The sequence below is a fragment of the Aptenodytes patagonicus genome, chromosome 5 (genome assembly GCF_965638725.1).
Source record: "Aptenodytes patagonicus chromosome 5, bAptPat1.pri.cur, whole genome shotgun sequence".
Taxonomy (NCBI): Eukaryota; Metazoa; Chordata; class Aves; order Sphenisciformes; family Spheniscidae; genus Aptenodytes; species Aptenodytes patagonicus.
Genome location: NC_134953.1, coordinates 34,446,691 through 34,474,513, shown reverse-complemented (window position 1 = coordinate 34,474,513; position 27,823 = coordinate 34,446,691). Strand labels below are relative to the sequence as shown.

General features: G+C 40.8%; 1 protein-coding gene across 8 annotated transcripts in view; it reads left to right on the top strand.

Moving 5' to 3' along the window:
- ANK3 (ankyrin 3) overlaps positions 1-27,823 on the top strand; it is a 208,866-nt gene that overhangs the window by 156,147 nt on the left and 24,896 nt on the right. For 5 of the 8 annotated variants that reach the window (XM_076339316.1, XM_076339315.1, XM_076339314.1 and 2 more), the window contains 10 exons: positions 5,233-5,444; positions 7,240-7,447; positions 8,024-8,120; positions 9,345-9,573; positions 10,177-10,302; positions 11,080-11,202; positions 13,457-13,538; positions 17,877-25,577; positions 26,216-26,290; positions 27,158-27,289. In XM_076339316.1, the coding sequence (XP_076195431.1) occupies positions 5,233-5,444; positions 7,240-7,447; positions 8,024-8,120; positions 9,345-9,573; positions 10,177-10,302; positions 11,080-11,202; positions 13,457-13,538; positions 17,877-25,577; positions 26,216-26,290; positions 27,158-27,289 (8,985 nt within the window). The remainder of the gene's footprint in view (positions 1-5,232; positions 5,445-7,239; positions 7,448-8,023; positions 8,121-9,344; positions 9,574-10,176; positions 10,303-11,079; positions 11,203-13,456; positions 13,539-17,876; positions 25,578-26,215; positions 26,291-27,157; positions 27,290-27,823) is intronic. The other 3 variants (XM_076339318.1, XM_076339317.1, XM_076339319.1) reach the window with 2 other exon arrangements.

Below are 27,823 nucleotides of genomic sequence, written 5' to 3'. Positions count from 1 at the left end.
TGGGCACAAAAATACTGTTCTAAAGTGCTCCAACTTGCATCAGTTACGAAAGAGCTCTCCAGAGGTGCCATATGGATAAATTCACATTTTACAGAGAAGAGAGCTCAATAAATAAAAATACTTTGAGGGAGGTGGGCATGAAGCCCTCAGTACTTAAAGCCTGAAATAGTAAGCTTCACAATTTGGAGCCAGAGTACAACTTTATGATCTGTTGAGGTTTTCAGGTGGCTCTTCCCTTCTGGGGAACTGCTGTTTGAGGTTAGCGGGTATATGTACAGTAATCACAGAAAGTATGATGGACACTGGACTATTCCCTTAGAATGAAAATATTTGGCACCTTAAAAGCCAAGCCACAGAAATGCCTTTTACCAATCCAGGCAATTTACCAATCATTTATGAGGGGGAGAGGAGAAAAAATACTGCAGACACACCCAGAGCATTGTGTTGATTATTTGTTCAGTTCATTTTAGCTTAATCCTTCTCTAGTTAGGACTACCCCCCACACACACCCCACCCCCACCCCCCCCAAATTAAAATAGTACAAGGGTCTTGACAAAATTCTGCTCCAGTTAAATGACACCTTTTCTGTGTAAATGACATAAAATTACAAATTTGTAGATTTAAAAGCGGGTTTTTTTTTAATCTGAACTGTTACTGGTTTGTTACAAAATACAACTAGACTTGGCTCTGAAGCAGTATCTTGCATCTCAGAAGCCATAACTTTGGAAGAAGTTTTATTCCAGGTATGAACTCTGGAGGCAGAGGCAATCTTTAATTGAAATAAAAAGCAGCCACATAGTCAGTCATTTCCAGAAGTTTAGTGTGTCTTTGCAAGAAAATTCATCTGCAGAGTCATCTCTAAATGCCACAACATGCTGCAGGAGTGCCCGTTTTTCTGTTAAAAGCAGCTGGTCCGTTTTGTGTTAGACCTGCTGTGATTCACTAGTTCTTTCCTATCTGTGTAGTGAAGGAGGGCAATCAGACTTTTATTCCCAGCTCCTTAATATGCTGAATTTTTAAAGATGCAGTCTGCTTCTCTGTTTTGTTTTTCCTGTTTTGCTCTCCCACTTAGCAGGGATGAGAGCGAGGGCATCTTTGCTCCTCGCTCTCCCTGCGGACTGCTGAAAACCTCTGTTCTTTACTGGAAGCAGCACCATCTGCTGGAAGACCTCGTCTCAGACTCAAAATAATCCAGAGCAGGAGGCAACACTTCAGGGCACTAAATGCAGGATTAAATAATAGCAGAATTTTGCTTTTATCGTCATGAAAGAACAATGAACCGTGATGTAGAGAGTCAGTTTTTCTTTGGTGCCATCAGGTTTCTGCTTAAATAGTTTTTATTCTAAAGATGGTGCTGTAGTTAGGCAAATAGAGGGCTAAGGGAATACAGGGAACTTGGCATTTTTAGGAAGAGGAGATGTTTGGTTCCAAACACAAGAGTAGCAATTCACAGCTCTCAGCCATATTACATTTTTTTAAACTTGAATTGAGTAAAAAATATTTATTTATTTATTTATTTATTTATTTATTTTAGGAAGAAGCTCTCTCTCTTGTAATTAGTAAATAGGTTATGTTTTCAGCCAGGCTCCTTTTAGATATAACTTGTGTTTGCTTTTTACATTCCTGCACCCTTTACAGGTACCTGCAGACAAATTGTGGGCATAAATGCCCACACGGGGGTAGCTAATCTTTTGACAGGCATTTGCAAACTAGTGAGTGAGCCAAGAAATGCAAATATTTGTGGCTGCAATATGCTTGCAGCTGCACAGTGTGGTTTCAGATGGGAAGCAGGACTTTTTACGTAACTACTTCTTTGAATCTACAGATCAAACCAGAGCGTGACCTTGTTTAGGCTTGAAGTTTAAACTATCCCCATAAATCACTCTGCAGTGATTTTGCCACATTTCCAAGAAAAGTTTTTAAACATAATGCTGTTAAACTTTGTGTTGTGAATGGCAAGATAAGAGACTGTGCAAAAATAGACAAAAGAGCACATAAAGGACATTGCCTTATTTGAGGATGAGAACTCCTCGTGGCACTGGGAGCGTCTAGTTACGTATGTGAAATACTGAAGCTGGGAGGGTGGGTCTAGTTACCAGCATTTTTAAGGCACGTCTCACTGCCCTCAGCTTCTCCTTGCCCCTTCCCATGTGCTCTTTCTGCCTCCATCCATCTCCTGTACTTCTCTCCATGTGAGTGCTGCCTCCTGGGTGTCCCACTTTTAGTGCAACAATTTCTTAATGGGCACATTTCTGTATGGGGGAAACTGGTATCCTATGCTCGTCCCACCTTTCAGTCTCTGCACAGTGACAAGGTCAGCTCTGCTCTAGCCAGTACTGCAGGAGGGTTGTAAAACTCAGAGAGCTGTTCAGTCTAAGTACAGGTGAGATTTGCTTTTTCAGTGCTAGCAAAACTCTTTTAAAGCCCTGGTAGGCGAAATCAGATACCAGATCACACAGAGACACCTTGAAGCTCATGAAACAGCCGGGTGTTCTGTGACTTCTCTTATTCCATTGCCAGTCAGAAGACACTTGCTCTGCATTACTTTATCTGAAAGTAAAAAAGAAAGGTATTAGACATGGGATGAATTTGATCCATAACTGCCTCTCACCTGACAAAACTAGTGTGATTGCTTTCCTTGACCTGAGCCACCCTGTGTGAGGTCCCTCTCTGACCTTGGACGACATGGCTGGGTTTCTCTTCCCCTGTCCAAGAAACTTAACATAATGCTCATGAGGCAGCATGGACTAAAGGGTGGGGAGGACTGATCTTCCTTTTCTCCTCTTCATCTCATCTCTCCTCCATCACTCCATCACTCTCACCAGCTACCTTAGGATAAGTGTATCATACACTTGGCTGGCAGGGGAAGACATATATGCACAGAGTATTCACAGTACCTTTCTCTTGGCTTACTACAACTTAATGGCCATAGGTGTTCTTTGGGCTGTTAGCAGCCCAAAATCTGGGAGACAGTGACATCGGGGGACTCTTTCCAATTCTGCCACTAACCTTTCTGCTTTACCTCTCTCTGCTTTGCCATCCCTATCTGTAAGATGAGGTGTATAACATACTTCTCTGTGGTTAAAAAAAAACCCTACGCAAACCCCAACCAACCAAACAAAAAATCCTTCAAGGTTTTTAATTGAAACACATTACATAGGAATGAAGTGTCAGCAACCGAGGAAAAGAGTAATGATGTGATAGCTCTTTCTGTAGTATGCGTGAGGTGTGTTCGGGAAACGTGACCTCTCCCAGGACTAGTTTTCTCTGTTTCATTAATTCTGTCGTGCTAACGCTGCATTTCTCATGGCAGTCAAAGAGGTGGTTTGATTGCTCATCATCTTTTTATTTCTGTTAGAGGGCAACTTCATATAGAAGCTTACATATGTATTATCCAAACATAACCTCCCTATATGTAGTCCAACTCCTCTCCGTGCCTGACTGTTGTTCTGCCGCTCTAATCTTCACATCATCTTCCTCCTCTAAAGGAGAGTGCCTGCCAGGCTCAAAGGATTTTGGAATGTTCTTATATAGAACACTAATTTTCTACTTCAGGAGAATTTTAATTATCCTTCATCTCTGCGAGCGTTTTACAGTGGGTTTAGTCTCTAGCAACAAACAGGAGAATGCATAGGATTTACCAGTCAAGATTATACCTGCCTGGGAGTTTGAGAATCCCGTTTGTCTCCTGCACAAGCCATTGCTTCCAGAGGCTGCAGGCAGAATACCTAATTCATCAGAGGGCTTCAGATATCAATCTCTGAGTCAAAGTAAATGGAAGCTGACATTATGATAAGAAATTATCCTCTTCTGGTAGGTACATATGATCCACAGCAACACCATGCAATTAATTCAAATAACCTGCTGAAAGTTTTAAAATGGAAAACTGACATTTTACCAAATTTATATTCTAATTCTTTTGGAGCTGTAATTGAGCTTACATGTTCAGAGGAGGAAAATGTCTCAGTCACATAAGGTAAAGAATTTTACAAGTGTCTTTTGTTTTGGTACCATTTCTGGTCCTCCTGCTTTCTCTTGCTGCTTCTGATAGAAATGTGGTCTTTCGAGGAACAGACTTTCTTCTTTAGGAATGTGGTGCCCTTTTTAAGGAGGAAAATAGGAGTCAAAACTTGTGGAGTGCTGGAATGAAACACAGCTACAATAGCTAAAAAGGCCGAGTGCAAGAAATTACAGGAGAAATGCATGACAGTTGTGTAATTATCTCCATTTGTGAATACTGTTTATATCACAGGGATTTCACTAGTGCATCTATATGTTGCATAATTAGTTATATTGGTGACATATCACAGAGTTTTCCTCAGTGCATGTATGTATGTGTCATCTACTTAATTAGTTAAAATGGGTAGATACTCAATGCACCTTTCTGAGCCCTGGTGACCCTACGAGCTGGGAATGTGGCCGAGAGCACTAATTGTTGATGATCTGTTGCTCTTCCAGTTGTCTCTGAGGATGCATTAAGTTTCTCTAGGAACTGAGGAGCACAATGCAGTTATTTTGGGGCAGATACCTGAATGGCTGAAAGCCTGATGTGGGAAGGGATCCTTGCTATGGTTTCATTGGTAGCACTGGCAGGCAGAGCTCTGTCACGTCCACAGTTTACCGGAGAGCTCAGTCTCTGGTCAGGATTATATATATGGATGCTAGTCTGGGAGATAACTTTCTCAAGTGCCTTAGCTGGGAAAACTCTGGATTGCACACTTGGCATGAAGTTAGATAGTTCATAAACGGACTGTGATTTCCTGTGGTTTTCTGCATGTCGGATCTATGTGAGGGAAGAGGCTGGAAATAAATGTCTGTTGAAGGTGTGCACAGAAAGATCAGTGCACATGAGTGCTTCCAGGTATAGATGAGAGAAGAAAGAAGCTTGACCATCTCCTTCAGACCCCCTTGGACTCCCATGCTGTGTGACAAACCTGCCATCCTATGGCAGCTGCTGCTGCGGAGACTGTCATACCCTAGTGCTTAGGTGTCCTGGCAGATCTGTGTGTCTGGTGCTGTTGGCCCTCATTGTCAAGATTTATGCAAAAGTTCACAGAGCAAACCAAAACTTGATAATTAATAGCACTGAATATTTTTTTTTCTCCTGTAGTAAATAAAAAAAAAAACTTCTCAAGCATTTTAAGGCATATTCAAAACCTCGTACTCACAGATGCGTCTGGTATGAACCTGTGCAGGTAATGCCTGAATTTTTTAACTGTCTTCTCCCACCAGAGCTGGACAGCATTGAGGAGCTAGAGAAGAAGCGTATCTGCAGGATCATCACAAAGGATTTCCCTCAGTACTTTGCGGTGGTTTCGCGAATCAAGCAGGAGAGTAACCAAATCGGCCCAGAGGGTGGGGTGCTGAGCAGCACGACGGTGCCGCGTGTCCAGGCGTCCTTCCCCGAGGGTGCTCTAACCAAACGAATCCGTGTGGGGCTCCAGGTAAAGGTGCCCTCGTGTTCATATCCGCAGCGTCTACAAGCGCATTGTTGTTCTTAATGCATGAGGCTTGCAGCTAAGGAGCCTGCTGCTCCTTAGTAGTGGGTTGCAAGGTGGGTAGTATTCACACCTGAGATCTGAACTGGCATGTGTCTGCCTGGGCACGTTCTTCGCCTCTCAGTGCCCCCCTGGTGCAGGTGATGCACAGTCCTCCTCCTTGTGGCAAAAGCCCAGCTCTCCCTTTATCATCACCTTGAGTATTGCTTAGCATCTGAAGAATGGAGAGAAAAGCAAAGGCCTGGAGCCACTACAGCTTCAGTGATATTGTCTGCCATCTTCCTGTTGGTCACGGCTGCCAGCACCTGTGAGCTCCACAGCCGCTGTGCAGTCCCAGTCTCCTGCGGCAAAGTAGCAGCTTGTGATTGGTGTCACTGGGCTGCCCTTTGCCATAGGAATGTGTTTGGTAAGGATTTCATGCAGCTGTTTGCCAGCTGTTACTGGGTCAAAGACCTCCCATATACATCTGTTGTAGCTTAGGACATTCACCATTGGTATTTCTAGCAATGGGTGGAATCTGGGAAGAGCAAATAGCTTAAACTCTCCTTAAACAAACTGCACAGAAAGGGGAGAAATATTCCGTAGGAGGTATCTTTTTCTTTGATTTCTGTTAATTATCACTTAAAATTACTTAATAACCTGACATGTCTGATGGTTTCATGAAATAGGGATGCTGGTTTGGATTCTAGTGCTTGGAATTCACACTGGAACATTTCTGTTAATGCTATTTCACATCTAAAGTTGATTAATCTTGAGAAAATGGAAGCTCTGCTATTATGGTTATACAGCTGCCTTTCCAGAGCTCTCTAGTGTGAAGGAGGCACGATGTCTCCATATGCAGTGCTGTGACTGCTGAGATTGCAATGTAGCTACGTATTCTATGCATGTCAATACATTGTGCAGTTCGAATAATGCAGCAAGTCACAGGTCAGCCTGACTGAAACAGACTTGAAAGTTTTTTAAAAAAAAAAAAAGGCAAACAGATGCAAAACCCCGTTTCCCATAAGATGTCTGTCACTTTTGAGTTCAGTTCTTCAGTGACAAAAACTACAAAAATTCTATAGCATTTCTTCCAATATTGGCTATTTTTCCTTTCTTTCCATATAAAGTTAGGAAACCTTTCAAGGCACAAAATAGAGGTAGAAAGGCTGAAATTTGCTTATAGCTCTTCTGTAGTTTAATGCATTCTGTATGAATTTGACCCAAACAAGTATTTCTTTCCTAATAATCAATAGTGGAATAGCACAGGAAGCACTGAGTACAGAGGTAAGTCAGAGTACACAGTGTTCCTCAGGAGCACGGATTTGTGTTTGGCAGAGATGTGAGAATTGTTCAGCATCTCCAAGACAGAGTGTCTAGTCCTCACTTCTCAAATGCAAAATAGGCCTCTTCTTGCATTTTGAAATTGTATTTAATATCACCCATCACTGTAAATTAAAAACAAAACCAAACATGCTCTGAAAAACTCTCAGCAAATACTGTAGGCAACCTTCTGAGATTTATAGTTTTGCTCTGCAAGTTAGCTATTAGGAAATTGTAAGTGGGCTGTTGAGAAAAATACTAAGCACAAATTGTACTAATAATCACCCTCGGGAGCTATAAGAGGAGGCTGCCTGGGAAAAAAAAAGAAATAAAATTCTACAGAAAATAAAAGGAAAATTGAGTTATCTTTTGGAAAACAGTTCAGCATGTCTATAACCAATTTGTAGCTCTAGTTTAAATACTTTCCCTGTGTTCACAGGCTCAACCGGTTCCAGAGGAGACTGTCAAAAAAATCCTTGGAAACAAAGCAACTTTCAGCCCCATTGTCACTGTGGAGCCAAGAAGAAGAAAATTTCATAAGCCAATAACCATGACAATTCCTGTGCCGCCTCCGTCGGGCGAAGGTGTAACCAATGGGTACAAAGGAGATACGACACCCAGCCTGCGACTTTTATGTAGCATTACAGGTTAGCGAAAATCATGCTCTTTGCAAAGGTTTCTGTGACAGCAATGCCTCTGCGCTCACTCTCATAACTGTACAACTCGTGCTTTCCAGTAAGGGAACGTTGGTGTGCTTGGTCCAGTACAGTTCAGATCAGTTCTCCTGAGCAAAGCCAGCTGAGGTCATTTGAAAGGCTCCCACTGATTCCCTGGGCTTTGAATCTGGTCTCATGCCATTGTAAAAGAAGTCTGCCAACAGATATTAAATGCTATTTTATCTTTAGCCAGTATGAAGAATTTCAGTCTTGGCTATTAAACATGGTTGTCAGTAAAAGTAGTTTGCAGAAATAATTCTGCCCTAGCTGCTATCAAGGGGGGTTTTGTAAGCCAAGTACACACCTACAAGTCAATAACATCAGCATCGTTTTCTGGTGTGTAATATATGATGTAGTATATAACATGTAGCTCAGCTGTTGGAGAACATTATTGTCTAGGTTCTCTTTTTATGTGTGAAGCAAAATAACTTAAGATAGAGATATTCTTATGTAGTCTAAATATGCTTGATGTTTGAAAGAAAATCTCCATGGTTTATATTTATGTAGGAGGTACTTCACCTGCGCAGTGGGAGGATATCACAGGCACCACTCCGCTGACATTTTCCAACGACTGTGTCTCATTCACAACCAATGTTTCAGCCAGGTATGGTAACAGAGCTTGCCAAATGCACCTAGGGAGTAGTTTCCCTTGATTAACAAAGTGCATAGTTGTGGGGTTGTTTTTTGGCTTTCTGTAAGTCTTTTGCAAGACTGATGAAGCGGTAATGGACCAGATGCTTCTTTGTCACTATGTGTCAGCATCCCACACATCCTGGGTTTGCACGTGAAGCTTTGTCCTGGCCTTTGCTGCTGCGGTGATGTCTCTTGGCAATCACACATGCCGTTTCTCTAGAGGCTGCGGTGCCACACAAGGGTTTGTTTTTCTGCAAACAGCAACAGAAAGGGAAAGTTTATAATGTTTATTCAATAAAAAATTGGGGGGGATCATAAAAACATATTTATTTAAAAAGTTAAAGACATGCAGTTTCTGGTTGTGGGCTTTTTAGTTGAAAATTAAGTAAAATTACTCTCACAAAAATATCATTTGCCAAAAAATCATGGTTTGAAATGAATTTTGATGGACTTAGTGGACTTACATGCTGATTGGAGGCATTCAACAGGATCTGTACAAATCATGCATCCTAGTGGAGAAAATTCATGGTATACCAGGTAAAGAGTTTCTCATTCAGTACATAACATTTGCACCTATAAAAAGCTTTGTAAAGAGAGAGAATTGCTGAAAGAACCAAATAGATCAGGGCTGAAATATTGTGGAAAAGACTTATACAAACTACAAATTAAAATATTTTGTAACTTGTATCAAAATTGTCATCAAACTCTTAATCATAAGATAAGAAAATAACAGTATAATATCTATCTCCTTGGGAAACTTCACTGTGGGCATATTCGGTTTCAGCCTATATGGGAGATGTGGTTTTGCTGTATGTATGTGTTATAAAGGAAGTTGTTTTAGCAAATCAAATGTACAGTGAAGCATCAGCACATTACAATACATATGGTGTGTGGTCACAAGAAATACGATTTCGCCGCTTTGGCTTCAAATGAGGTTTAAAACAGACAGTTTTATGCAATACCAGTGTGAGAAGGGTCAGATAAGTATATCAACATTTCATTGCCAGGTATTCCCATTTTTGGATGGTTAAAGCTCCACTGAAAGTAGAAGGAAAATTACAGTTTTGGGAAGTCTGCAAGGACAGTACGCATGCAAAATGGTCAAGGATCACAGGACATGGTTTCTCTTTAAAGGCTTAAGCAATGTTTGAGCATAATGAAAAGTTGATTTAATGGTTTGCTTTTTCCCACTCAGATTTTGGCTCGCAGACTGCCATCAAGTACTAGAAACTGTTGGGCTGGCAACACAGCTTTATAGAGAATTAATATGCGTTCCTTATATGGCAAAGTTTGTGATATTTGCCAAAATGAATGACCCTGTGGAATCCAATTTGCGTTGCTTCTGCATGACTGATGACAAAGTGGACAAAACTTTGGAGCAACAAGAGAACTTTGAAGAAGTTGCAAGAAGCAAAGACATTGAGGTATATTTCTTACTCACAGCCGACTTCCTCCTCGTAAATGGACAGCGTGTTTTCCAAGTGGCAACAGTTCCTGCAAAAGCCACTATAAGCACAGTTAAATAATGGTTCGCAGCAAGGCTGTGTCAAAAAATTTCTTGAAAGGAGGCCAAAAAAGGACAGGGCTGGGGGAGCATGAGGACCTGTCTCCAAATGGATGCCCCAGGCCAGTCTGCAGTGGGTTTTGCACGTGCTGCTGTCGAGTAGCCCTGGTTGGGCTTTGCGGACGGCTGACCCAGAATTCCTTCTCATTGGCCCCACAGACACACAGTCATGAATAGGGCAGGTTTGTGGTGAATACGTAGTCACCAACCACTGTTTCTTGAAGGAAATCTACACATTCTTACTCCAGAAAAGCCACTCATGCAGCTCACGGTTTCCCAAACTGCCTGCATTCATAATACCTTGCCATAATGCACAGTGATTTTCTAATTTGTCGTTGAATTTAATCTGAGTGGGGGCTTGTGCTAAACTCAGGAACTATGATGGGGGAAATCATGATACACTTATGTGCGTGGATCTACTATGAAAAGAGGTTTTATTGACTTTTATTTATTGCTTTGATAGGTTCTGGAAGGAAAACCTATTTACGTTGATTGCTATGGAAATCTGGCCCCTTTGACTAAAGGAGGACAGCAGCTTGTTTTTAATTTTTATGCTTTCAAAGAAAATAGACTGCCATTCTCTATCAAGGTAAAAGCCAAACAAGCCAAAGAATTCAGCTGATATTCCCCCCCTGCCCCCCTCCCCTGCCCCGCAGTGATAACAGTTTTTCAGCCTGATAGGACTAACTTGCCCCGAGGATGTAAGTGTTATTGTTTAATATATGAGTAACACGGAGAGGGTGTTTTGCATGAAGCCACAAAAGAGCTGCTGGCAGAGCTGGGACCAGAATACCTGTGATATGGATTCACAGCCTTTTATTAAAATCATATCTCAAGTTAGACCTCCAGAATATTACCAGTAGATCACTATTTCCCAGAGACAAAGCAAAGGAGATGCATTCGCTAACAGACTGTACAGCAGAACAGCCTCCAAAAAGTGTGCACAGACTGTTCATCTCTAAATTACCATAAGTGGATGCTCACTTTCCTTAGCCTTATCAGAGCTGCCGTGCAAAAGAAGTTTTTAAGCATTTTGGTGAGCACAAGTGCAAAACATGGCAGAAAAAAATGAAGGTGAGCAGAAAATGCCTCTCAGTAATATCCCAGTATGAAACTGTCTGGTTGGATTCACTCAACATCTTGTCTTGCATGGGTTTACCATCAGAGAGCTTCAGGCTGATCTAACTCTTTCATGGTAACACCTTTTCTCCTTCAGCACCTCAGGCTGAGCTCCAGCTCAGTAACATTGGTCTTTACCCATTAGACAGCTTCTTGAGGAAAAAACCACTGAGAAACTCTCCAGAAACCTCCTCTAGGAATCTGAATTACTACATATTACTACACTGTACTAAAATTTCTTTTCTAGGTAAGAGACACCAGCCAGGAACCTTGTGGTCGATTATCGTTTTTGAAAGAACCAAAGACTACAAAAGGACTGCCACAAACAGCTGTGTGCAACTTGAATATCACTCTGCCGGCACACAAAAAGGTATTTGTTAGGAAAAGTAAACATTTTCCTTAGGGTTGGTTTGGTTTTATTTTTGCTCCTTTAGTTTTTGTCTTTTTTTTTTTCCCCCTCCTGCTAGCAATAAAGAAACCCTGTGAAATGCCAGTAATGAGAATGCTTTGGAATATGATAAAGGCTTTTTAAATTTATGTTTTATTGGTTTCCTGTATGTAGAACGCTTTTAAGTCTCTTGTTACTCTGGTGTCAAGTTCCTATAATTTTTATGATTCTGTTTACAGCTCATGCTTCAGCCTGCAAGTCATAGGTTTATGCTTTCAGTAATGTCACGTGTTGATTTGCATTGGATGTAAGCCTTTTTTTTCTTTTGTGTTGACATTTTGGATTTGCTTTGCCTTATAAATCAGCTTGCATTTTGTTCTCCCAATTTGGTCCTTTTCATATCCTGATATTCTTTTCCCTGCTGTCCATTATAATATTCCTTGTCTCTGCAATGCATCTTGGGACCAAAAGGAAACAGAGTCAGATCAAGATGATGAGGTAATATAAACACTGTCTTCTGTTTTTATTTCCTTCAGATTTAGTGAAGAAAAGTAATATGTTATAGAAAAAACAAACAACTATTTTTAACTATGGCATTGAAATGATACCTACAGAATGACTATATCCTCGACATCTGATAGTCTGCTGCAAAACAGTAGAAGTGCACAAATGTGGAAAAGACATGATTATATATTATGAAATTAAACCAAGCATTGACTAATAGCAGTCTAAAATTTAACTCGTTTTCTTCTGAAAAAGGATTTAATTATAAAATTTATAAAATTCAGACCAAGTCCATTTTTGGCAAAATCAAGAAGAGTTTAGTGGGTATGATTTTACCTCTTGGAGTAATACTGCCAATGCTTTGGTAACTTGTATTTCTGAGAAGGAAAGAAGTATTGTTGAGGCCACAATAGTGGCCTGTAATATTTTACTCCTGAAAATAAACTGGATTCTTCTGAAAAAGCAAAATAGCCAAGAGCAATTTCTAAATATTGTGTACAAATCTATTTTCAGATAAACCTCAGATATTTGCAGCTTAAAAATCCACTATTTGCTGGAAACTGCAACATTAGATTGTCAGGAAATTGAGTGAGTTTTACTCATTAGAGGTATTAATAAATGAGATCACCTTGTAAAAGAAACTATATAGATGTATCCTGTTTACCTAGCAGCAAAGTTGTCTTCTCTTCCTGGTGGCAAATAGCAGTAGCGACCTGCTGATTAAAATAATAAAAAACCCCAAAACACTCCTTACATGTTAAAAAATAGTAATAGCAACTACATCACTTCGTCTCCACAGGATTTGTTCCCAGTGAGCTATTATATAGCTATAACAATAGGTTTCTTTCTAAACAAACCATATTTTGACCACATAATCAAGTGGGGTGATCTCTAAAGGACTTTTAGTATTTAAGACATCACACTAGCAGCTATGCCACTGAATGCAGCGACTTATCATGCAATTTCTGACTTAACAATAGTAGTCTGTTTTCTAATCTGCATCTTTGCATTTTGTGCCTATTAAAAAAATCCCCTCCCATGCCTTTTTTGTCCTTAATGTATTCACTTTAAAGCCAGTGTACATTGTGGTGTATGTGCTTTCAGGACAAATTAATTTGGGGAGAAAAATTTGATTGGTCTAATTTGTACTCTTATGAATGTTTTGTGTCTGTGTCTGTAGTCTTTTGTGTTGATCTCTTGTTTCTAGCCAAAGGTGGTTTATTTTACAGGGAATTAATAATATCATACCATTTCTAGTAGTGTGAAGCAGTTTATTAAGTGATAATGGGATAATATAGAATTGAGATACTTTAAGGCAGGATCATGATCTACATCTGCTATCTAAGCTCTTCTACCTCTTAAGCAGACGCTGTGAGCAGGAATGAACCCATGGGGTCATCTCTTAGGGTTGCAGTCCCTTCCCTGCTTGTTCTAGAAGGGTAGTCATTCACAGCAGGTTTCTGCCACTTCCAATAGCCGTGGTCCCTGCTCCACAGTGCCTGATGCTCATTACATGGCAGGCAGGAATGGAGACCGGCTCTGTCCATTTCCTGCTTGCTTGCCCAAATTTGGCTTCAGCATGCCTTCCTGAAGCGGAACGGAAACATCCATACTCCCTTGTGGGGATGTGTACCGCAAAACGCGGCCTGTCATGCTGAGGTTTGATGATTGTTCTGTTCAAATGGGGGAGAGCGATACTAAAGGCACTAAAGAGTATTATGTTTTGTTGCAGACGGAGAAAGCTGACCGGCGCCAGAACTTTGTCTCCCTTGCTTTACGTAAGCGCTACAGCTATCTGACTGAGCCTGGAATGAGTGAGTTGCTCTTACCAAAGTACTAAACCATAATACATGATTTTTCATAAGAAGAGACATTTTTTCTATAAACGTTGTATTTGGTGTCACTCTGGAAAAAAAGAAAAAAAGAAAAAAAACAGCTATCTAAAACAAAACTCTTGGATGGTCTGTGAACTCTTGTGTTGTGAGAGCTTGAAGAATCCTGACTGGCAAATGACATGTGTTAAGTAAAAATATAGTAATTTTTAAAAATGCCATGTAGCTCCAGAGTAGAAGGATTGCAAACTGCTTTCAAAAAGAATCTGTTCCTCTTCCCTTTGAAAGATTAGAGAGAGCTGCTGTAGAAGGGAATGTTGTGCAAAAGTTCAGCAAGGCTGAAGAATGCCATTCAGATAAGTGCTTAAATGTTTAGATGCTTAGCCAAAATGGACTCTCTCATATTTTATATTTTCCCTCTTCTTTCTCCTCCCCTTCCCTTTTCCCTCTGTTCCCTGCAGATGCTTTTTATTCCCTGGCACCACACATTGCTTCCTCTTAAACTTATGTTCCCCTTGACCAGACCTGTGGCATTCCTTTCCTTCCCTCTTAAATACAGTAATGTATTTGGCTTAGCTTTTCTTCCCTCACCTCTCCTGTCTGAGGTTGACTGCTATTGTTCCCCATTCCCAGGCTTTTTCTTGCATTTTTTTCCCTCGTGACTTCTCAGTTGCTACCCTGCAACAGACCCTTTGATATAATTCCATAAAATCCATAGACAAACTTCATCAGGTCTTGCGAGTTCCCACTGGATGGCTGCTGTTTAATTATCCTATAAGGTCTGTGGCTTCTTTGGATCAGATGTGCTCCAGAATATATTACACTTCTCAGGCCTGGAAGAAGACTTCAAGCGTATAACATCTGAAGAAGCTATCAGATCCCCTGAGACATCTTGATGGACTGTTAAGGTATCATCAAAGGCTTGATGGGAACTGAGAGAGAGGGAGAAGGAAGTTGCTTGAAAGGAGTTTGAGGACTGTGTATGTTGCTTACAATTAGTTTTTCAGGCCTCATTGGGGAAAAAAAAAAAAAAGTAGTCTTATTTATTCAGCAAAGGTCCATTGAGTCTCATTTGCAAAAAGTTGGAGGGGAAAAAAAACTAAACCCACTTGAGCTGTACTCAAAAAAACGATGGGTTAACACAGTAGAAGTTCCTGACTATTCTTTAACTGCTCTATCCCTTTTGGCAATGGTTACTACTTAAGGCTGTGAGCTATGCAAAAAGGGTATGTGAAAATGATTGTGTTTTCCAGGAAAGATCATAAATAGTGGTTTGGCCATCCGCCTGAGCACCACCTCCTGTGCACACTTAGTATGCGGTCAGCAACTGCCACTACCACCTGCACCACGCTGGTGCGAGGGGAGGATGTGATCTTGGAGGTGCAGCTCTCCAGAGAGCACACACTACCCAACACAGAGCCAGGACTGCTGCTGTGGCTGCTTTACACCACAGGGTGTTTGCTCCAGTGATTGGATATGAGTGATGAACCTCTACCTATTTCCAGTGAATTTGATGGCACAGCTCCCACGGTTTTGGTAGCAGCAGGGGTTGTTCCTTTTACTCACACAAGCCCATGTGTGCATGCACATGCACACATACAGATTTTTTTGCCTCTGCACCCCTGCCAGTGCCGGTGCGGAAGAGAGCAAGGCAGATGGGATATTCCCCTGCCTCTCTGTCCTTACCCCTGCTCAGGGAAAGGGACCAAAGGGCCCCTCGGCTCTTCCCAGCAGTGAGGTCCCCACAGAAGAGGAGCGCTGCAGTGGATTAAACCTGCTTGCTCCTGGCTGTATGCTTGCAGCTGAAGAGAAGCAAGGCTGAGCGGCGGCCATTTGTATGGGTTCACTCAGCACTTTCAGTTACCAGCTGCAAGCAAGGAAGTGTAGTTTGGTGCACAGAAGGTAGTAACTAACATCTGTTTTCTGATAAAATCTTGGATGCAGAGTGATGGAAACTGTTAAGGCCAAGAGTGTTCAGTAGCCAAAAAGGGCTGTTATATAAAACCACTCTTTAGAATATTATCCCACTCTAAAGTCTTGCATGGTTGTGGGGATTTCTTTGCTATTTCAAAATAGTAAAATTGCCCAGTTCCCTGCTGTTTGAGTTATGTCATAGCTGCATGCACTGGTAAATTACTCAATTTTCTTTGTACCGGTTCATCTTCTCAACTGCAATAAGGAGCACAGAAAAAGCATCTTAAACATGTCTGGATCTGCAATTTAACAGGAGAAAGAGCAGTTAAGAGGGGAGCCTGTTGGTTTGATTGCCTCACTAGCCAGTTGTGATAGACTGGCTCATCACAACGCAGTGGGGTCCCTGTAAAGACATTTCCAAACACAAACTGCTGAACAAGTTGTTTTGTTGTTAGTTCTTCTCAGAATGATTTCGGGGTTTGTTTCTTGGACTTGGGACTGTATGAACTATTGGTGAATGTTAGCAGCTGCTGCTAATTAATCTTCATAATAAAGTCTAGCTCATTTAATGGAAGTACACTATGTTTTCTTCTTTGGAGGAAAAAAAAGTATGTTTGCACTTAGAAATAAAATTGCAAGGAAAAATGGATGTTTCTTGACATAGGCTGTGCCAGTCAGGCCTAGTATTCAAGCTCTCTTCAACCTAAATGTTCTCGTACTGCAAAATCACCAGCCATCCATATCGCCTTCTGGGCTTCAATTGGCTTCTATAGGACCAGCACATTTCTCCTTGCAGGATATGGACCTGTGGTATACTGAATATTCACTATTCTGTAAGAGCATGTGTGCTTTAACAATTTAGTATTAGCCTTGTTAAGCTTCTTTCACAGTAAGTTGCTGTCTGTCTATAAGACAGATCAAGCAGGTTTGACAAATTATTAGTGTAACTTCAGAGAAAGGTATGTTGAATAAGTTGTTTGGATATTTTAGCTCCATTTCTGACTCCAACTTTAAAGAAAAAAAAGCCCTCTAAGTTACTTTCAATGTCAACTCTCTGAATGTTATTGCTGTATCGGAGGATATGTATGCTGTAATGGGATTCCCAGAAATACTGTCTTCTGGCATGAGTACCTCCTGTGATGCAGAATGTGGTTGATGATGATTTTGTTCAAAATGCCTATGAATAAGCTGAGTGTTCTGGGGGATGACAACAGTGAACAGGTTTGTCCTTGCCAGGAAGTTTTTGCATAATATATTGTTCTTTGACTGCTTTTCTAATGTTACCTTTTGAGAAATGTAAAGTCGAACAGGTCTGTCTTTGAGCTGATACAAGAAATCTCCTCAAAAGGTACCAAGACACTACATCTTGTAGAAAAAGTGTACTCTTCTTTTAATGGCCTCTTGTGAAATGATTTTGTAAAGTTTACATATTTATGCTTAATACAGCATACAAAATGTATTAATCTCTGTGCTCGTTTTGACATGATATATTGTGCATGAATAAAAACTGATTCAGTTGCTTTGCTTGCTCACATTTATCATATATCATACTTTCCATATTTCATGTATGACATATGCTTCTTAAAATCATTTCATGTAAAGTTTTACTTTAGTTTTTACCAAACAAAAGGAATATCGCATGAGAAACAAATGCAAAAGTTCCTTTTCTTTATTTATTTTTATTATTTTTTTAAAATATTGACTCAGAAAAGCTCTTGCTCTTATTGGCTTTGTGAGTGTGAAGCATATCCGAATTGTGCATGGGAGATATAGATTTGAATTTACTCCAGTTGCTTCACAGTTTGCACATCAATTGCCTGTCACTTAAAGGAATTTGGGTTCTGCATGAAATAGTTCTGAGTGGTTTAAAAAAAAAGATTTTAGCTATATAATGTCATTTTACGCAAGTTTATATTTTGTATAGGTTCAATATCTGAATAGAACAACAACAACAGAAATTGTTAAAAGGATAATTCTAATAGTTGCACAAAGCAGAGACATACCTAAACAGGCAAAATAGAACCAATACGAATATTTCAGAAGTAGCACGTCAGAAAGTCAATAGGAAGTAAGAGAAGAAATTTTGATGTGGCTTTATTTTTACCTTATGGATTCCTTCTTTGTGTTTTCTGTTCTTCATTGTTTGCAGATTTGGGTGCTATGTGCTTTCTGTCTTCCATTTCACGTTGCTTTTTGGTTTGGACCAGTCATCAGTATATGGCTCATTCCTATTTTTTTCTTTCCTTTTTTAAATCTTCTTTTGCCTCCTTCATCCTAACTCATGCAAACAATTGTACTTGCTTTTTGTAATATTACAACGTTTACTGACCAATTTTCTTCTCTGGTCTCTCTGTTTTTCAATCATTTTTGTTGATTTTATGTTTGATTTTAATTTAACAATTTAAGAAACAGTTGAACGGAGTGCAGGAGCAACAAGATCCCTACCTGCTACTTACTCATACAAGCCATTCTTTTCAACACGGCCATATCAGTCATGGACAACAGCTCCAATTACAGTGCCTGGGCAAACCAAATCAGGCTTCACTTCCTTATCAAGCTCTTCCTCTAACACTCCTACAGCTTCCCCATTAAAATCAATATGGTCTGTTTCTTCTGCTTCTCCAATCAAATCCACATTAGGAGCTTCTACCACATCTTCAGTTAAATCTGTTAGTGATGTAGCATCTCCGATTAGATCATTTCGGACAATCTCTTCACCAATAAAAACTGTGGTATCGCAGCCTCCATACAATATACAGGTTACTTCAGGCTCTTTCGTCAGAGCTCCCGCAGTCACAGAAGCTGCTAGTCTAAAAGGGCTGGCATCCACTACCACATTCCCCTCTCGGACATCTCCAGTGACTACAGCAGGATCTCTCTTGGAGAGATCATCCATAACCATGACGCCTCCAGCATCCCCCAAATCCAACATTAACATGTACTCTTCAAGTTTGCCACTTAAATCAGTCATCACATCAGCATCTTCACTTTTATCGTCCCCTCTAAAGTCAGTGGTGTCACCTGCTAAATCAGCAGTTGATGCTGTTTCATCCTCTAAAGTCATGATGGCCTCGTCTCTCTCATCGCCAGCAAAACATGTAGCTGGGCACACAGATGTACCATTGCTTAATGGATCTGTGTCACCTCTGAAATACCCGTCTTCTGCCAACTTAATAAATGGATCCAAAGCTGCAGCTGTTTTTCAAGACAAGATCGCTGCAGCTGCACATTCTGCAAGTTGTGCTGCTAACGCAGTTGCTGACACGGCTGAGAGAGTGTTTTCAACAGCTACAACAATGTCATTTTCTCCACTCAGGTCATTTGTGTCTTCAGCACCATCAGCTTTCCAGTCAATGAGAACTCCTCCTGCAGGTGCTTTGTACACAGCCCTTGGGTCAATATCTGCAACTACCTCATCAGTAACTTCATCAACAATAACAGTGCCAGTATATTCTGTAGTCAATGTTTTGTCTGAACCAGCATTAAAGAAGCTCCCAGAGTCATCTTCACTTACAAAATCAGCTGCTGCGTTACTGTCACCTATTAAAACATCGACTACAGAGGCACGCACACAGCCTCCCTTTAATCGAACCTCATCTCCAATAAAATCATCCTTGTTTTTAGCACCCTCTGCTCTCAAATTGTCCACACCATCTTCTTTATCCTCCAGTCAGGAGATACTGAAAGATGTTGCTGAAATGAAAGAGGATCTAATAAGAATGACTGCAATATTGCAGACAGATGTCGCAGAGGACAAACCGTTCCAACCTGAGATACCAAAAGAGGGTAGAATTGATGATGAAGAGCCCTTTAAAATTGTTGAGAAAGTAAAAGAGGACTTAGTAAAAGTTAGTGAGATCCTGAAAAAAGATGTGTGTTTAGAAAGTAAAGGGTCGGCTAAAGTATCCAAAAGTGATCAAGGACACCTGTCTGAGGATGACTGGGTAGAGTTCAGTACAGAGGAGATTGATGAAGCGAGACAGCAAGCTTTGACAAGCCCTCCTATGTCTGCTCCAGAGAAGGTCCAAATTAAAACTAAAACCATGTCAGAAAAGGATTATAGCTTGTCAAAAGTTATTGATTACTTAGCAAATGATATCGGTAGCAGTTCATTAACAAACATAAAGTACAAGTTTGAAGAGGGGAAAAAAGAAGGTGAAGAGAGACAAAAACGCATTTTAAAACCAGCTATTGCTTTGCAGGAACATAAACTTAAAATGCCTCCAGCCTCCATGAGGCCTTCAACATCAGAAAAGGAGTTATGTAAAATTGCAGATTCCTTTTTTGGAACAGATACTATTTTAGAGTCTCCAGATGACTTTTCTCAACACGATCAAGATAAAAGTCCCTTATCTGACAGTGGCTTTGAAACAAGGAGTGAAAAGACACCTTCTGCCCCACAAAGTGCTGAAAGCACGGGGCCAAAACCACTTTTCCATGATGTACCCATCCCTCCCGTCATTACAGAAACAAGAACTGAAGTAGTTCATGTTATCCGCAGCTATGAACCATCATCCGAAGAAATTCCAGAGCAGAAAGCAGAGGAGCTACCGGCCTCGAAACCTACCCCTACATTTATGGAGCTGGAGCAAAAACCTGCTGGATCTATTAAAGAGAAGGTTAAAGCTTTTCAAATGAAAGCCAGCAGCAGCGAAGAAGATGACCATAAGTGTGTCCTTAGTAAAGGTGTCCGAGTAAAAGAAGAAACTCACATCACTACGACAACTAGGATGGTTTATCATAAACCTCCGTGCACTGAAAGCACGTCTGAAAGAATTGAGGAAACAATGTCTGTTCATGACATAATGAAAGCCTTCCAGTCTGGACGCGACCCTTCCAAAGAACTGGCAGGTCTGTTTGAACATAAATCATCAGTAACATCCGATGTTAGCAAGTCTGCTGAAACTTCACCACAACATGCAGAGAAGGACAGCAAAATGAAACCCAAACTGGAGCGAATAATAGAGGTCCATATTGAAAAAGGTAATCAGGCTGAACCTACTGAAGTCATTATTAGAGAAACAAAAAAGCATCCAGAAAAAGAAATGTATGTATATCAGAAAGACTTACCTCGGGGAGATATTAACTTAAAAGAGTTGGAAAAACATGATGCTTTTCCTTGTTCAGACGAACAAGGTCAGCAAGAAGAAGAGGAGCTCACGGCTGAAGAGTCACTTCCTTCTTATCTGGAATCCTCTAGAGTTAACACTCCCGTGTCCCAGGAAGAAGACAGTCGCCCTAGTTCTGCTCAACTCATGTCTGATGACTCTTACAAAACACTGAAGCTTTTGAGTCAGCACTCAATAGAATACCATGATGATGAGTTGTCAGAACTTAGAGGGGAGTCTTACAGGTTTGCTGAGAAAATGCTTCTTTCAGAAAAGCTAGATGTGTCTCATTCTGATACTGAGGAGTCAGTTACTGATCATGCTCTACCCCTTAGTGCAGAGTTACAGGGGTCTGATAAACGATGCAGAGAAAAAGTAGCTACTGCCCCCAAAAAAGAGATTCTCTCCAAAATCTATAAAGATGTATCTGAAAATGGTGTAGGTAAAATGTCTAAAGATGATCATTATGATAAAGTGACAGTGTTGCACTACACTGGAGATGTTAGTAGTCCAAAACATGCGATGTGGATGCGCTTTACTGAGGATAGATTAGACAGAGGTAGAGAAAAGTTGATATATGAAGACAGGGTGGACAGGACTGTTAAAGAGGCAGAAGAAAAACTGACTGAAGTATCACAGTTTTTTCGGGATAAAACAGAGAAGTTGAATGATGAGCTACAGTCTCCAGAGAAAAAGCAGCATAAAAAAAATGGCAAAGAAATACATTCTAGCCAGAGTTCTGCCAGCAGCAGCCCTGAGAAAGTTCTGCTTTCTGAATTACCATCGTCCGGTGACGAATGGAATAAGGTGAAGCAGTATGCACATGATGGGAAATGCTTTCCCAAGGTGGATGAAAGAAAAGCGTCCAGTTTGCCCAGCAGTCCTGAAAAAAGGATATTTGTGCAATCTGCAGAGGACTCTAAACAAACTATGGAACACAAAGGAAGCGCTCAGCAGACTGGAGTACCTGAGGTTTCACAGACTGGATTTCAGCTGAAGCAATCAAAGCTCAGTTCCATTAGGCTTAAATTTGAACAAAGTATAAGTCCAAGGAGTAAGGACGTAACTCAAGAAGAAAAAAAGCTGGATGGTCAGTCCAAAATTCCAGTAAAAAAATTGCAAGAAAGTAAGTTACCAGTGTATCAGTTTTATTCCAGAGAGAAGCACGCAAAGCAAGTAGAGGTCATTGATGGGAGCACAGCTTTACAGAAAGAGGTGAAAATACAGGAAGATTTTGTTCCAGGTAAAGGGAAAGCTATCGAAGACTTTCGTGCTTCAGACACACAAAACCAAAGAACTGAGATGAGTAAAGGCGTGCCAGAATACTTTTCAGAACCACAGGCAAAAGACCTGGCGTATGGCTCAGACTCAACAACGAAGGGACATTGGGACAAAAAAATCTATAGGACGTGGGAAAGTCCTGGAACTTCTAATCATAAAACACAAAAAGAAAAACTTTCACATGTGCTGGTTCCAGATACGGTAAAAGAAAACCATGTTGATCATGCTGAAGCTAAAACTGACAAAAAAAGTGAATTTATCACTGTGACAGAGCACAAACTGGCAGCAAATGGAATTCATTCCGAAGAAGTGAATGAACTGACTGTAAAATCTCCCTCAAAAAGGGTTTTATACAGAGAATTTGTTGTCAGGGAGGGGGAACGTAATGGTGAAGTGGCTGATAAAATATCCAAAAGGAAAGAAGAAATTGCTGTGTCCCACATTCCAGTCAGAATTGTTGAGGAGAAGAGAACCACAGTTGATGGTGTCTATGAACTTTCAGCTAAAGTATCCCAATCAGCTGTGATTAAAGAGAAAGTTGAGAGGCAGATTGATTATGTGGAAGATGAAAAAATAAAGCATTCAGAAATCAGAAAAGTTACCAAGCAGCAGAGCTCGATAGGTCTAAGTTCTCCTGTCGAGGAAATGGAGATATCCCCTAGCAAATCACCAGATTCTTTAGAATGTAGTCCAGGAAGGGAATTTCCTTCAAGTGAGTTGGTTGACCCCGGTGCCAGTGATTACTTGGATAAAGTTGCACCGCTAGTAAGCACTGAGGGAGTAAAAGAAATTAAGACCTTACCTGTTTATGTCAGTTTTGTTCAAGTAGGAAAGCAATATGAGAAAGAGGTGCAACAAGGAAATATTAAAAAAATTGTCAGTCAGGAGAGTAAGACAGTACAAGAGACAAGGGGGACATTTTACACAGCTAGACAGCAAAAACAACCTCCTTCTCCTCAAGGTAGTCCGGAAGATGACACACTAGAACAAGTGTCCTTCATAGATAGCTCTGGTAAAAGCCCTTTAACACCAGAAACACCGAGTTCAGAGGAAGTGAGTTACGAGTTTACGTCTAAAACACCCGACTCACTAATAGCTTATATCCCAGGCAAGCCCAGTCCTATACCTGAGGTATCTGAGGAATCAGAGGAGGAAGCAGAGGCTAAGTCAACCTCTGTAAAGCAGGCAGAGGTTGAGGAACCACAGATTGACAAAACATTACCTAATCATATAAATAAGGACTCTAACAAAAGACCCAAAGGTAACAGAGTTGCCTACATTGAATTCCCTCCTCCTCCACCACTGGATGCAGATCAAGGCGAGTCAGAAAAGAAGCCTCGTTATTCCACTGAGAATGAAATGGAGATGATGGAAGTGAACTTGCAAGATGAACATGACAAATGCCAACTGGCTGAACCTGTCATAAGAGTACAGCCGCCATCTCCTGTGCCACCGGGAGCAGATGTCAGTGACTCCAGTGATGATGAATCTCTCTATCAACCTGTTCCACTTAAAAAGTATACGTTCAAACTGAAAGAACTGGAAGATGACCAGAAAGAAACCTCAAAACCCAGAGCCCCTGAAAAGATTGAGAAACAGAAAGAGTTAGGACATCCCATTTCTGGGAAACCTAATGAGTTTGACATTGGGCTTGATTCACCCCAGAATGACGTAGTGCAAAATGGGAATAATAATGACCAGTCTGTCACAGAGTGTTCCATAGCAACCACTGCAGAATTCTCCCATGACACCGATGCGACGGAGATTGACTCTCTTGACGGTTATGATTTGCAAGATGAAGATGATGGTTTAACTGAGAGTGATTCTAAACTTGCAGGTCCAGCAGTTGAAACCAAAAAGGACGTATGGACTACAGAAGGCATTCTAAAGCAGACTGATCGCTGCTTTAGCCAGAGTAAGCTTGAAGTCATTGAGGAGGAAGGCAAGGTAGGCCCTGAAGAAGACAAGGCACCTTTGAAGGGTCCAGCTTCTGAAAAAGCCGGAGATAAGAGCGAACAGAAGTCAGGGGCACAGTTTTTCACTTTGGAAGGCAGACACCCTGACAGGACTGTATTTCCTGATACGTATTTCAGTTACAAAGTAGACGAAGAATTTGCAACACCTTTCAAAACGGTGGCCACTAAGAGTCTAGATTTTGATCCGTGGTCCAATAACCGAGGTGATGATGAAGTGTTTGAGACTAAATCAAGGGATGATGAGGCTAAGCCATTTGGTCTGGCAGTGGAAGACAGATCTCAAGCAACAACACCTGATACAACTCCAGCCAGAACTCCAACAGATGAAAGTACGCCAACTAGCGAGCCCAACCCCTTCCCATTTCATGAAGGGAAGATGTTTGAGATGACTCGCAGTGGTGCAATTGACATGAGCAAGAGGGATTTTGTTGAAGAAAGACTCCAATTTTTTCAGATTGGTGAGCATACTTCTGAAGGGAAGTCAGGGGACAAGGGGGAAGGGGATAAAAGTACAGTCACTGCCATCACACAACCACAGGCAGGGGACAACACTGTAGAAACAAACCTAGAGAGACCAGTAGAAACAACAGCAGTTGAACATAAGCCCATCATCCAGGCCAGTGGAGATTGCATGGAACAAACACTTGGTAGTAACTCACTGGAAAAATCATCGGCAGCGGTAAATGCTTCTAAAGTTGATCCCAAATTGCGCACACCAATTAAAATGGGAATTTCTGCTTCCACCATGACTCTGAAGAAAGATGGCCCTGGCGAAGTGACAGATAAGATAGAAGCTGTAATGCCAAGTGGTCAGGGATTAGAAAATGAAACTGTAGCAGTGATTGCGAGTTCAGCTTCTAGCCAGACAAGCTGTAGGCAAACAGAAAACACTGATTTTCCAAAAGATAATTTTAATAACAACAACAATTTGGATTCATCTGCTGTCCCTACAGATGATATTACCTGTAATATAGTGCTAAAAGAACATTTGGAACCAAAATGTTCCCTCCAGAAAGCTAATCAAGCGAAAAGCACTTCAGGAAAAGGTACAGGGACAACACAAGGACACAGAGTAAGAGATAAGCAAAAACCACACGGAGAGCAGCAAAAGTCAACAGAGTTGGTAGGGGCTAGAGGAAAATCGAAGCTTCCTGTAAAGGCCAGCTCAGTAAAAGAAGTCTTTTCACAAAATAATCTCCAAAGCAATACAGGGAGTAAAGTGAGAGGGGCTAGTAAGCCTGACAAAACAAAACAAAATAATTCTTCTCCCTGTCTAGAAGCAAGGTCTAGGATTCCTGTAAAAAATACACATAGGAGTAATCTAGCTAGAAGAACTCCAGCCCTGCCAAAACAAGAGCAGGTAGAGAAAGAAAAACCAAAACAGCTTCCTTCTAAATTACCAGTAAAGGTAAGATCTACCTCCGTCACCGTGACAACAGTTAAAGTAAGGAAAAATCAGCTTAGGGAGGTATGTAAACATTCCATTGAATATTTTAAGGGAATTAGTGGTGAGACATTAAAGCTTGTGGATCGTCTATCTGATGAAGAGAAAAAGATGCAGTCAGAGGTCTCTGATGATGAAGAAGACAGTACATCAAGGAACACATCCTTATCAGAAGCTACTCAAGTTTACCAGCCTTCCATTACATCGAAGTCTGCTAGAGACATGAGAACAGAGGCAGCATCTATAAAATCAAAGATTGAAAAGGCCGACAGTGAGAGGAGGAGGAGTAAGAGGACTGGTGAGAATGAAGGCAGTCAGGTTTCTGGAGCTCTCATGGCTCACTTCGTGGAGATCAAGCCTAGTTTGTAAAACTTTCAACTTGTTGATCCTAGTGCATGAACTGTTGTGATTGCCTGTGGAGTGACTTAACTGTAGTTTTCATTCTGTCATTGTCATCTGTATGTGCTGTCTTATACTCTTCTTTCTTCCTTCAAACAAATCCTGTACTGTAGAAAGCTAGTGAAGCATGCCGAAGACATTCATGTAACTCAGAAATTGATGTAACTCAGAAATTGAAAGATTTCTTTTGTGACAGCAAATTTATTCTGTCAAAGTAGAGAAAATAGATGATAATCTGGTCTTGGTGCTTTCCACCAGTAATTGAACAACTTGTGTACATTCTAACAGCTAGATTGTCAGCATGTTTGGTTTCATTACACGACATCATGTAGTCTGACATTTGGCTTTACACAGGTGAAAATATAAAAGTTGTGAAAAAAATCTGCTTTGTAGGTTATTGGGACACACAATCATTCTAATAAACAATATAAGCACCGGCAACTTAGTCAAATTAAAGCTATTGTTTATAATAAACTGTTGTCCGGTATTGTGGTTTTCTGTGCAAAACCTTTTTAATCGAGAAATTGTAAATCACAGGTCCACAGAGTCCATGTGAACGGACAGATATAAGGATGGCAATTGTAGCCGATCACCTAGGACTTAGCTGGACAGGTAAGCTTTTCTGCTTTAATATTGAAATTAGTCTTTGCTATTACATTTTCAGGTAGTCTTTTACCAAAAGCCGCATCAGGCTCTCCCAAATTCACAGTGAGCCCAGCCTCCCAAAACACGCAACACATTGCTGGGCAAAAGATGCCTAATATGAAATAGCTGTGAAGAATTATCCCATGGTCTTGCAATAAATCAAACAGAAACTCGTAGGGAAAATAGCTAAAATGGCTCTCCTCTCAAGACATTCACCCAAGGAGTTGAAGAGGATCTGTCTACTCAGGCTTAGGGCTGCCTCTGTATCTGGACAGCAGTTTCCCCAAAGCCCTGGAGGTTGCAGGGAGCCCAGCAGTGCCCCAGCAAGTCGGTGCCATGTGTGGGGTTGCCTAACTGTATGCCTGCTGTACCTCCATGTGTTGATGGGCAGAGCTGGCCCTTCATGGGCTTATAGCTGCAGCAGCCAGCTCTCCCTGGGCGTAGGTGATGACAGCACCGGTGCTGAGCTGCAGAGCGAGCTCACAAAGGAGTAACCGTCACCAGAAAAAACCCAGATTTTTCTAAATCAGCAGTGATGAGGTAGTCTCCCTGAAGCTTTTTTTCACCATGTTTAAGTGGCTTACTGGGTATAAATATAATAGCTCACAGAGATGATAGAAATACAAAATCATGTCTGTCTTAGGAAATTAAAGTATGAGTATATAATGCCATGTTCATCTTTATCTGTAAAGTTTGTGTCAGTTTTGTTGACATCTGTGTGATCTAAGAAAGATAATATTTTTAAGCCTGACAGGATGATTGAGGGATTTGTGCTTTGTTTGGTGTTTTTGTTGTTGTTTTCTTTTCTTGCTTGCTTTTTTTTTGTCTTTATAGAACTGGCAAGAGAACTGAATTTTTCTGTGGATGAAATAAATCAAATCCGAGTAGAAAACCCAAATTCTCTTATTGCTCAAAGCTTCATGTTATTAAAAAAATGGGTTACCAGAGATGGGAAAAATGCTACAAGTAAGTTCAAGTAGTTACTTTTGTTGTTTATAAGTTATAGCCCATTTCATCTGTTGCCTGCTCTAAATAGGTTAAAATGAAGAAAACACTATGAATGTCTTTTGAAAACCACTGATAGAAAAAAAAAGTTTCAGTTATATTTTTACCAGAAGTCAGAAACGTGTCATATTTATTCAGTATATATGCAGAAGGAAATAACCTGTTCTCCACATCCATAATTGATGGGACAAGTAACGAACTTAAATTCCAGTAAAGAAAATATTAGGGAAAACTTTCCAATACCAAGGAATGTGAAACATGGAAAAAGGCTGGCTGGAAGAGTTAGGTAGTCTCGCAGTATTGCAGGTCATAAGAAGGGACTAAACCTCCTTCTGCGAGGAGTGATGGAGACACGGATTCTGCGCTGATTCTACTGTTTTTATCTGTGCATTTCACTAGAATTGCTCAAATCGAAAGAGAGGTTTTGATTTTTGTGTTAGGTCAATGGTGTTCGTTACTGTTCTCTAATCCACATACTCCTACACAGTATTTGAG